Genomic DNA, 12865 nt, shown 5'->3' on the forward strand with positions numbered 1-12865 from the left:
GAGTTCAAATCTGGCCTTAGACACTTACTAACTGTGACCCTGGGCAAGTCATTTAACCCTGTTTACCTCTGTTTCCTCATTTATAAAATGAGCTGGAGGAGGAAATGGCAAGCCACTTCAGTATCTCTGTCAAGAAAACCCCTAATGGTGTCACAAATTACTGGATACAACTGAAACGACTAAAAAAAAAAATGTATCTATACAAATAAATTTACAAAGATGTAGTCTATGATAAGAATGAGTTAAAGTAGAGGGATAAGGACTTGTGATTTGTGTGTGTGTGTGTGTGTGTGTGTGTGTGTGTAGGGTACTTCTAGAGGAGGAAATTCCTTTTTACCAAAGCAAGTCCCTAACTTCTCTTCAATATTCAGTCTTCAAGAGTTCCATCTGTAGCATTGAGAGGTTAAATGAATTGTTGAGCCTCGTTCAACTAAGGACTTCATGATTCTGAACCTAGCTCTTTATCCAATGACCTTACAGCTATAATGTCTTCACTTTAAGAGTTATAATATCAGTGCTGTTGAGTTTTGTAGCAACAGTGTAGAAATCTATCTAGGTGATCTGTTTTTATAGTGTGGAGGTCTACCCTTTAGCCTGGAACCTGGTCACAAAATTGTCCTTATTGCTATTCATTTGAAAGTAAATTGAATATAAATATTTCTGATTTGTTTTCACCTCAAAACTATTAATTTTGTTATGCAGTTCCCCAATAAATATATTTCATGATCTTTTCCTTCATTCATCACTCTCATTTGCAACAACTGATTTCTCTAGTTCTGAAACTGCAGACAAAAGATATAAGCAAATGAAGGAATTTTTTTGACATACTGGATTAAAAATTTCACAGATGTTTGAAAATATATTTCTTATACCATGAATAGGCCTCTTGTTTCCCCCTTAGTTATATGCACACCAAGTAGGTTCAATAATATTAGAACTGTATGGCCCTAATCCACTTTATTTATGAAGGGGAATGAGCTATCAGGCCTTATCTCATCAGCTGTGGTACAAGTAGCCCTACCATGCTGGGGTGGTCAGATTATTTTTTTTAGAGAACGTGGATTGGCTTAAAAACTGCCAGTGTCTAAGTCAATTTATAATGTCAGTTACTTCTATAACTGTAGTAGATGATAGTCTGTCCTCTGTGAAAAGAAACAAAACCAACAAAAATTAGAACTCTTTGTACTCTGTAAATATTTGTTGATTTCATTGCCTTAACTGAAGGCTGGAGTAGTTGACTTCTCCAGGGCCCTTTCAGACCTAGGATTCCAGTATTGTGTTAGCATATAATCAAAGTTTGAGCTTTGTATAAAAATAACTAGCCATTTGCCTGGTAGCCTAGTTATGTCTACTTTTAAAAGTGACTTTTGCATGTGTGTGTGTGTGTGTGTGTGTGAGTGATATGGGAGGGAAGGAAGAAGATAGATAAGAGACTGCTGCCTCTGAATAGTTTGCCTAATGGCTTAATTATGGACTTATTAATAGTAATCAGTTAATATACTTGGTTGCTTAATAATTTGCCAAACCTGCCTTAGGTAATTGTCCAAACTTGCCAAAACAAGGTCCAACCAAATGAATCTATAGATGGAATAGATAACATAGATGAGGTAGTTATTCCCTTAGAAAAGTTTATTTCCAATCATAACAGCTATGGAAAAGGTACAGAAATACTAGTCTCACAGAAAAAAAAAGATTCATAGATTTTTTTAAAATGTTGATCAATTTTTTCAACTTTTTATTTACAAAATGAATTTACCTATATTTTTCATTGAAATAAATGGTAAAAAGTACTCTTCCTCCTCAAACTACCATGTATTTACTTTTCTGTGCATATATTGTATCCCTACATGGAATGAAAGCTCTTTGTGGACTAAGATTGTCTTTAAATCACTACCACTCAGCATAGTACTTTGCATGTTAGTAGGACCTTGCTTATTGAACTGAGTTAAATTCAATTTTCCTCCATGCTTTGCTTTTCAATGCTTAAATATTGTCTTCTACTTAAATTTGAGCTTTTCTTTTTACCTCTATGATCTTAAATGAGCATAATAATAATAAAGAACTAACATTCATATAGTGCTTACTATGTACTAGATACTATGCGTTACTGTTGTTTATTATCTTATTTGATCCTCACAACCACTCTGAGAAATAGATGTGCTATTATTCTTCCCATTTTAGAGTTGAGGAAACTGAGGGAAACAGAGGTCAACTGACTTGCCCAGGGTTATATAGAGAGTAAATGTCTGAAGATAGATTTGAACTATGGTCTTTCTGACTCCAGACCCAATGCTCTATCTGTTGTACCATAATTTACCTCTTTTCTTTATTAAAGTCATATCTATTTTATTAACACATAAGCACAGACTCCTGCATTTTCTGATGGGCCCAGAACCATCTTATGTTATTTGAATGTTCTTTTCTTTGCATTTGGAAATTTCAGTTTGTTTTTCTTATTTTTCCTTATTGCTCATTTTTGCATTCCCTCCTCTCTAATGGTGGTTTCCCTGGGGGCTGGTTCTCAAAGCATCTCAGCCTCTTCCCATGCCATGAAATTCATAGTTTATCAGACGATGTCTCTGCTCTCCATAATTTTGGGGGGCTACAAGACCTCTCCTATATACTATGTTCTCTCCTATTCTTTCTGTTTTTCTATTCTCTGGCTTGAGTACAGAGTGCTGCCACACTAATGCTATTGTAGCCTCAGGTGATTTCTGCCTTTTGGAATTTGGATCTCTGAAGCTCTGAGAGAAAATGTATGAGAGTTTAGGGTATGGGAGTGAGTTCTATTTCAAGAACAGGCAGACATGTGCCCTGCCCCTTTCCCTGTGTTACTTTGCAGCATAGAATGCTGCTGTAGTGACTGGCTGTCAGGTCCTCAGCAAATTTCTGCAGTTTGGAACTTAGATCTCTCTTGCACTGGAAAGAGGAAGGGAGATCAGTACATGGGGTTGTGTTTTGTTGCAACCCTGTGGGTAGGGTGGCTAGTGTAGCAGAGAGGTTGTAACGATTCAAGAAAATGTATCATCTTCCATCTTGTTAGTTACATGCCCTAGAACTTGAATCACACATTCTCACAATTTTCAAGTTAGCTTAGTAGCCATCCAGTTTCACCCATACTTCAAAACGAATCCTCACAATAACATATCCAACATGTAGTCATCTAGTATCTATTCAAAGACCTCCAGTGAGGGGAAATCAACCACCTTCCAAGGCATTCCACTTTTGTACAATTCTAGTTGTTAGGAAGTAATTTTCCTGATATTAACCCTAAATTTCTCCCTCTCCCTCTTAAAAGGAAGTAGAAGAAAGGGAAGAAGCATTTATATAGCACGGCTAAGTATTTTGTAGATATTATCTTATTGAATCCTCACAACAACTCTGCAAGTTGAGGAATTGAGACACAGTTTAAATTATTTCCCCAGGGTCACACAGCTAGTAAATATCTGAGGCTAGATTTGAATTCAGGTTTTCCTGACTCCAGGCCCAGCACTCTATCCACTACACAACCTATGAGCCTCAACAAATAATACATGGTAGAACACATCACTGACCAATGAAAGATGTCTTTTGAGTAAATTATTTGTTTAAAAAATTACTATAACCATTTTATAGGATGATAATATATGTAACAATACAGTAACTCTATCAGACCAGTGGCAAAGTTGTTAGGCTCCAAATTATAATAATTAGCTCTTTTCTTTTTATATTCTTTTATACCTTTCCCCTTTCATTTTGTGTACATGATGTCAGAGGATGTGAAATAAGAAACAGTTCTTCGGATTTATCCTTTCTTAATATTCTATCATAAAATATACAATCAATAGCTGGATTTTTTCTGTTGAACATGTAGAAATCTGGCTTCATTTTCAGCTTTTATGAAAAGGGTAAATATAGTTTAGTGGATAGAGTGCTGCATTCAAAGACAGAAAGATGAAGTGAGTTCAAGTCTTGCTTTTGACTATGCTGAGAGTGTGACCACTGGCAACTTATTTAAATTTCCAGTGCTCTGGGCCAGAAGAGTCAAACAAGCAGTGCAAAACTCTCTAGTGAAGTCTTAACCAGAGTAAAATGTAACTGGGAAATGTTTAACAAAATAAATTAAAATATGATAAAACATAGATAATGTTCCTTTGTGGTCTTCTAAGTCAATGTGGAGAAGTAAGGATCTGTTTCTAGTTGAATTTGACACCCCTGTTCTAAGATTATCAATTGCAAAGAAAGTACCAATCTACTTTGGTAGAGTGGATTTCCTTAATCTGGGCCTTCTTCCGATGGATGAAATCACTGGTCCAGTCCTGTCCCTATTCCTAGTCCTTATGAACAGAAAACAGATGAATGAAGCAGATTCAAGGTAGTTGCAAATTCTGTATATTTTGTCCTATAAATGTAGCCTGAGCCTTTTTTGAATCTTTTGTTCTAATGTTGTGGAAAATCGTAATATACATTATTAAAGGCTTTACAGTTACTAAAGGGTTAGGTGGGGAGAATCAAGAAAACAAGAAACAAAGAAAAATGCAGATTGTTACAAACTTTGTAATCATTCCTGTTTGGTGACGTTTATCTCCTTAAATGTTTATCTTCTCACTCATTTTTTATTTCATTTTTATGTGTCTCATAAAGTTGGATATCACTCAATGTTTAGATCTTTGGTGTCTGAACATGGAAAGCAGATTGCCCTGGCATTTTTATATATTTTAGGGAAAACAAGTCATTTTCATTTATTGTGATTTATTATTTGAATGTTTTTTGATGTGGCAAAAACTACTTACAAAATTTGATATACATACAAATATAGCTGCACTATACTATGATAATGGCAAGGAGAACTTAGGGCCTTTTTCTGAGAAAAAAGAAGAGAACCAAATGAAGGTACTCTCCATTTACAAACAGGGATAGAGACTGGTATATTTTCTGCATACTTATAAACAAATTCACATACTTAACCTCATCTCATGCTTTTTGTCATTCATCCTTTTTTTTTTCTTCCTTCTGATTCATCATCCCCCCCCCCCAATCCATTCACCACTTTATTAAAGAGTTATGGAATAATCAATAGTTGAAAAGATGCAAAATAACTGATTGGAGAGAAATGATTACCTGTGTTAATTGTTAGGTGATTGAAGCATATGGTAAATATTTGTGGAGGTTATAGAAAGAGAAGTTAATATGTATCTTAATGGGACTTTGCTTATTGGGAGATTTCATTGATAAAAGGAAAATAATGCAAATTACCATAAAAAAACAAATATATGGTAATAAAGCTTATTTTCTTCAGGAAACCTAAAATAATAGATCTGCATATCTTATTTATATAAATCTTCTTCCTCCTTTAATTTTCTGTCCTAGTCTTCATATTCTTATGACCTAATTGGTAATTTCCTAGCATACATTGCAGTTTATTGCATTATGGGATATATGCAAATAAGTAAACTGAGACCACCTCATATTTTAAAAAGTAATCTCACTCTGAGTCAGCATGTGTACTGCAAACCATTAAAAATGGATGGAAAAAAGGAAATGACTTTAGCTCAATAATTTATGAAAAATGTTACGGTTTTATTATCTGTCTATGCATTTTTACAACTCTTATCACTGAAGCACTGAGATGCTCAGACAAAAGATATGATTCTAGCACAGAAATAGTGGGGAGAAACTTTTATTTCCCCTCTCTTAGTGTGATAGATGAATGATTGGCACTTGTCAAAGAAGTAAACATTATGTACCAATAAAACCAACAAAACATTTGAGTAATACACATGTGCAAGGTATTGTTAGTTGCCAGGGTACAAAACAAGTTTAAAAGATGGTGTCTGCTCTCCAAGAGCTTACAATCTTTTCAGGGGAGACAAGACATATATAGAAAGAGAAAAAAATGGTACACAGTGGTTTCTTCCTATACAGTGTAGGTGCAGGGCTGCACATAGTAGATACTGCATAAATGTTGACTTACACAATCAATCACACAACAACACAGGGACTAGTTTCTTCTTTCTTCCATTGCTATACTGTTGACATGATCATTTGGGAAAGAGGAAGATGGTTAACAGATACCCCAAATAAAGTTGTGTATCACTCAATGTTTAGCTCTTTAATGTCTGAACATGGAAAGTAGATTGTCCTTGCATTTGCATATATAAATTAGAAGAATCAGATCATTTTCATTTTTTGTGATTTATTATTTGAGTGATTTTTTTTATATGGAAAAAACTACCTACAGGTTTGGGTGTGAACTGAAGGTAGGAATAAAGGGATTGTGCTGAGGCCTTCAGAAGAATGGATCAACCTAACAAACAGAGTTTCTGAGTTCTGCTTATCCTTTCTTTTCTCTGCTGTTGGCAGGTAACCTTGGAGTGTGAAAAAGTTTGGTTCGTTCCTCAAGTCTATTTTGGATAGCTGCTTATTAACACTTTCACAACTCAACGGCCTTGGATCTTTTTATCTTGTCCAACCTGCTCATGTTACTGATGAGGAAACTGAGGCCCATGGAGGTGAGTGGTTTGCTCAGGGTCATAGAGTGAGGTGTAGTGCTTTGTAATGTGGGGAAGTAAGAACTACTGCAATCTTCAGATATGATAGATGAAATAACCAGCTAAAGCTCACACGGTAAATTCAATGGTGTAGAATTAGAATTTTGAAGGACCTATTTTCTAATTGTGACTCTACATTCTGAATAATATCCTTGTTGTTATAACTGAGGGTTTCTGTTGCCTACTACAAGAGAATACTATAAGAAAAATGCTTCACAGAGCCAATGTTTTTTTCCTTCAAGCACATTCCTAAATGGACACGGTCAATGATGTTAATCTATATGTATCAACTTTCTATGGGGAGGAAAGGAGAAAGGGAAAATGAATTACTTGGCCCTCCATTCCTTGCTATTATTGATAGGATATGTCATGATGAAGCTCTAAACAAGCTCTTTCATCGTGTTTAATGACTTTGTGGTTACCAGGAGGAGGATATCTATTAAGAAATGATTTATCTTCCAAGATAATGAAGGTAACACAGCAAACTTCTAAATACAGAATTTTGTTAAGCTGTTACAGATGTGTGCATGCCAAAATGAAAGTGTTTTATTCTTGTTTCCTTATCCATTGAATTCCACCTTTTCCAGTTGGAATCCAGAGTTGCTTTACAGTTGCTATTCCTTTAATTCCAGAGATTCTAAATCCTTCAGCAGTAGTCTGACTCTTTGGATAAATCCCCTACCCTTGATATGCCTTTCAACTGTTATAATCTCTATCTTCTCTAGAATTCAGCCACCTACCAACCTGGTCAAAACTCAAGACTCCACCATCTCTAAAAACTGTTCGACTATCCAAACTGAAACCCCTGAAATTTTCTCTCTCACCACAACCCACTACTCTTTTATCTTTCAAACTGTAATCTTCCTTGAAAATGTGTTCTTCATCCTTCATTGTGGCCCTTTATTCCTCTTTATTTTCCAAGCCTATAACTTGTGTCGATCTCACTTTCCTCCCTTCTTTGTTTTGACCTTATGATCAGCCATTTACCGTAATGCCTTCTCTGCTTTTGAATTTTCGTAACTCTTGTCTGTCGTAATACCTGGGTAACTCCTATCATTCATTTCCTTTGCCCCTATGTCTGAGCACCTAAATGCTATTAAAAAAAATAATATGATAATGATTGGGTCAATTACCAGTTTATGCCATCTACATCAACTAGTCCTTCACTACTTCATACCAGTCCTTTATCTCATATTCGTTCTCTATCACATTCCTGACAACGCATGTTCCAAACCCCTTCCTCCTCTCAAGTCCTCATACCTTTCTCATTGTTCAGCATAATTGTGTCTTGGGCTTTGTTGTAAATGTTGAGGCCTTCTACTGTGAGTACACTCAATACTAATCCTCTACACCTTAGAGACATATATGACCTCCCAAATCCAATGGCATTTTTTTTCTTGTTCTAACGCTCTCTGCCACTATATTGTTTGACACTGTTTACCCACTCCTTCTTAAGGCCTGCTCCTTCCTTGGTTATCTGGGGCTACATTCTTGTCATTCTCCTACTGATATTTATTTTTTGCTGATATGTCATCCTCTTTCCATTGCTTAAGCAGTGCTGTCCCCCAAGTGTCTGTCTGCCTCTCTTCAATAATTCCCAGATTTTCAATGACCATATCTATGGAAATAAACAACCCAATCTCCATCTCTACTCCCAACATCTCTTTGGGGCTCCATTTTAAATCCAACAATCATTTATTAAGGACTTAGTATATCTTGGTGGTAGATCATGGTGTAGCAAATAGAGAGCTGGTCTCAGAGTCAGCAAGACTTTGGTTCATGTCCTGCCTCTGACAAATACAAGTAGTGTAATCCTGCTTATTTAACTTCTTAGTGTTCTTTTTTTTTTGCCAACTCTCTAAGACTGTTAGGTGCTAACTTGCATTGGCAGAGGGAGTTCTCTACAACAATGAAATCACAGGCTGAGTCCCTATACCTAGCACTATTCCTCTTGTGTACAAGGCACTCTACTAATTATTGTAGATTGTTGAAAAACAATAGAATTCCTCCTTCTTGGAACTTCCAAACTAATGGGAAAAGGGCAATGTGACATACATAAATAGGCATAGTTCAAGCTAAAATGGTACAAGGTCAAAGGAGAGATCCAGAGAAAACGCCATCGAAAACAAAATAATTAAGAAGGGTAGTGTTATTTTCAGCTTGGAAATGGAGGGGACCAGAGAAGGCATCAAAGGAAAGAGACCTTTCAGTATCCTTTAAAAGAGCAAGATGTCAACATACACAGACATAGAGTTCCAGGCATGGAAGATGGCCCATATGAATGCAAAGAGGTAAGAAAGGTTAAAAAAAAAAAAAAAGATCAGGGCACAGCTTTTAGTCCAGTTTGTCTAGAATGTGGACTTTGTGAGGGGGAGTCATATGAAGTAAAGCTGTAAAGGCAGATTAGAGCCAAGGTATGGACTAAATGCTAGGCTAAGAAATTACCAAGCAACATGAAGCTACCGATGGTTCAGGTTTTGAACAGTGAGTAACCTCGATGTTGTGACCTATAAAATTGAAGATTTGGAAACATCAAATCACATAGACTGGAAGCTTCAAAGTCATCTTGCACTCTTTTCTCTCCCTTACTGATATTCCCCTACTGCCTTGTAATCAATTGCTAGTTCCTATAGATCTTTTCTTGTCAATATCTCTGATATTATCCCCTCCCCCCCTTTCCACTTACATTTTATACCCCCATCCCACAGAGTTATAGATATCATCTAAATCAAGTGCATTCATTGTGTGTGTGTGTGTGTTTAATAAATCAAATGTGAAACTGCTTCAACACAAAGAAAATTAATGAGATTCAAAGGACTCCTTGCAGCCCATGAACAATTAAAAAGGCACAAAGAAGACCCTATAGCCCATTCATTTTACAGATGAGGAAACTGGGGCATTCAGAGAGATGAAATCACTTGTCCAGAGTTACATAGCTAGCAAGCATTAAAGTGGGCATTTGATCTGAGGTCTTCTAATTACAATCCCAAGACTTCAATCATTCTTTCCTTTTTATCCTTATTATTTGGGTGCATGTCATTCTCTGACTGGGCAGCTCAATAGTGCAGTGGATAGAGTGGCCTGCCTGGAGTTAGGAAGACTCATCTTGCAGAGTTCAAATCTGGCCTCAGACACTTGCTAGCTGTGTGACCCTGGGCAAGTCACTTAACCCTATTTGCCTCAGTTTCCCCATCTAGAAAATAAGCTGGAGAAGGAAATGGTAAATCATCCAATATCTTTGCCAAGAAAACCCCACAAAGGGGTCACAGAGAGTTAGCCATGGCTGAAAATGACAGAATAACAACATTCTCTGACTACACCAAAGCCTCTCCAATTCAAAGTTCATTACTACTTGCTTGCCTAAACTATTATAGACTATATTGCATTTTTACTGACTAACCAATCCATTTTCTAATATATCCTTCTTACCAATGCGTAGGTAATCTCAATAATGTATCATTTTGTTCAGGCCTCCCTTCTGCTTAAAAACCTTCAGTGGGTTCCCCAGTGCTTATATAATAAATTTCTGATCCTGGCATTCAAGACCTTCTACAATATAATTCCAACATACCTTTTCAATCTTATCTCTGCTATTTCCCATCACATACCCAACATTCCAGCAAACTTAGACAACTAACCACTAGTTCTAAATCCCATGATCCCTGTTCTCTGCCTCCCTTTTCATATTTCTTTGTATTGCTACTCATACCATTTCCAGAACTGGGATGAATTCCTCTCTTATCTCTATCTGTTGAAGTGTCTTCCTTTCTTCATGGCTCCAAACAGATGTCACTGCCTCCATGAATCCTTTGTACTTTTCTCTTCCAACTGAGAGCAGTCTCTTATTATATTTTTTAGATCAGTTTGCCTAGATCTGTCTGTTGTACTAATTCTTATTACTCTAAAATAGTTTTCCTTTTTGTAATAGTTATTTGGATTTTACCCCCTATTACTTTATATGTTCCTTGAGAAAGAACAAACTACTTATTTTACTTACTTTCTCTGCCAAGAAGAATGATCTTTGGCCTTAAAAGAATAGAACAAAAAGGTCTATAGGAAGTTGAAATCCAAGATAAGGAAAGGTGATAAAGAGCAAGCTCTTAGCTTCCCTCAGTGAATTTATTTTTTTTTTTTGTTTTTTTAGGCAATTGGGGTTAAGTGACTTGCCCAGGGTCGCACAGCTAGTAAGTGTCAAGTGTTTGGTCTAAGGCCAGATTTGAATTCATGTCCTCCTGACTTCAGGGCCAGTGCTCCATCCACTACGCCACCTAGCTGCCCCTCTCAGTGAATTTAAATTACAAGTCCTGGAAGAACTGCATTCTAGAACAAAGGAAGAACTAGCAGATGACATTGCCAAATTGCTGTCACTGATCTCTGAAAAAATTGTGGAGAATAGGAGAGATGCTGCAGGACTATAGAAGGGAAAATAACGTCTTGACTTTCAAGTTTGGAAGAGAATAGAATTTGCCAACTATAGGTCAATGAGATTGACTTTGATTTCTGACAAAATTCTAGGACATATTAGTAAAGGCATGGTTTGTTGACATTAATGGGAAATGGTAATCTCAAAAAGGGTGGCTAGGTGGTGCAGTGGATAGAATTTTAGGCCTGAAGTCAGGAAGACTCATTTTCTAGAGTTCAAATCTGGCCTCACATACTTACCAGCTGTGTGACCCTGGGCAAGTAAATTAACCCAGTTTGCCTTAGTTTCCTCATCTGTAAAATGATTGGGATAAGGAAATGGCAAACTGCTCTAGTATTTCTACCAAGAAAATCCTTAGGGGGTCATGAAAAGTCAGACATAACTAAAATGACTGAATGACAATGAAGAATCTTAAAAAGTCATAATAGCTTTATTGAGAACATATTATTCCAGACTAGCCTAATTTCTATTTTTGACAGGGTAACTTGTCTGATCAGGGGAACAGAATTTACTGAGATTTCACCTAGGATTTTGAGAGTCTTCTCATATTCTCCAAGTTGACAATGTAGACAGATGTGGCCTTGAATATAGCACAGTTAAGGGAATTTGGAACTGGCTGAATGAGTAGTCATTAATGGCTCAATGTCAATTTGGAAAGAGATTGTTGATGGAATGAATACATCAGAGAACTGTACTTGACTGTATTTTGTACAATATTTTCATCAGTTATTTTAGATAAAGAATAAGTGGTGTGTACTGTAGACTAGGCCTAACTCTGGCTAGAATAGTAGGTTAAGGCTCAGGATTGAGTTTTAAACTCTTTGTTAAGGTAGAGGTCTGCTTCTAGTATGGAGAATGTACTGTCCCAAGCTTTAGGGGTTGTGCAGCTGTTTTCAGAGATACTTCTAGGGACCTGTAAATTTTCAATTCTTCCAAGGTGGTATGATCAAAGGAGAGGGGTTTACTCCTTTCCTCACCTGTGCTCTGGTCTATGAGTGACCACAAGCACTCTTTTCTCCCTTGGAACTGTGAGGAGGATTCCCTCTCCACTGCCATGCCAGTGTTCCTCCTTGCCCCAGGACTGCCACCCAGAACTGTGACCCAGATGTAAACATGGGTAAAGGAAGAGATTCCTGCCTCAGCACCAGCAAAGGGATCCCTGCAATCCCCCTCTGATCAGCCACTTGATCCCCCCTCCATCTGTGGGTGGAGAGCTCTGGAAGCAGCTGCCACCACTGGGTTGTGCCCGGCCTGGAGCTGGGACCAAGCTTCTCTCTCATCCAGGTCTGACAGCCCTTTCCTACTGACCTTCTAAGTTGTCTTCGGTGTTTGTGGGTTGCAAAGTCTGGAAACCACCACAGCTGCCTGAGATTCAGTCCCCTGAGGCCTGCTCCAGGTTTGCTGAGGTCTGATCTTTGCCTACAGGGACTATGCTGAACTATGCTCCTCTCCTAGACCTGTGCAATAGACCTATTCAATCAACCATCCAGGCTGTCTTGGGCTGGAAATTTGTTTCACTTTGTCTTTTTGTGGGTTCTGCTCCTCTAGAATTTGTTTAGGGCCATTTTTTACAGGTATTTGGGGGATTTGGGGGAAAGCTCAAGCAAGTCATTGCTTTTACTCTGCTATCTTGGCTCTGCCCCTAAGGCTCAGGATTGAAATGAAATGATACTCATAGACAAGTCAACATTTACTTAACAACAGCATGGAAAGGATACTCAGCAAAGATACAGCACTAGTTCAGTTAGGTATAGATCCTCTCATCTCCATATGGAAATGTGTCTGGTTAGTAATGTGTGTTGGGTCAAATGGGTATTGTGATTTGCATTTCAGTGGGACATCCAACATGGGACATTGGCTCCTTGTAGACTGGTCTTTTGGTACCTTAGGTTATCAAGAAGCCCTATCAATA

At 37.4% G+C, this 12865-nt stretch overlaps 1 protein-coding gene across 2 annotated transcripts in view; it reads left to right on the plus strand.

Moving 5' to 3' along the window:
• The first annotated feature begins 6431 nt into the window (after nt 1–6431).
• Nucleotides 6432–12865, plus strand: part of DIO2 (iodothyronine deiodinase 2) — a 31683-nt gene continuing 25249 nt past the window's right edge. Inside the window, exon 1 of one of the 2 annotated variants that reach the window (XM_027844835.1) lies at nt 6432–6491. In XM_027844835.1, the coding sequence (XP_027700636.1) occupies nt 6459–6491 (33 nt within the window). In that variant the 5' untranslated portion in view covers nt 6432–6458. The remainder of the gene's footprint in view (nt 6492–12865) is intronic. The other variant, XM_027844833.1, reaches the window with a different exon arrangement.

Source organism: Vombatus ursinus, unplaced genomic scaffold (assembly GCF_900497805.2).
Source record: "Vombatus ursinus unplaced genomic scaffold, bare-nosed wombat genome assembly UNPS02014945.1, whole genome shotgun sequence".
NCBI lineage: Eukaryota > Metazoa > Chordata > Mammalia > Diprotodontia > Vombatidae > Vombatus > Vombatus ursinus.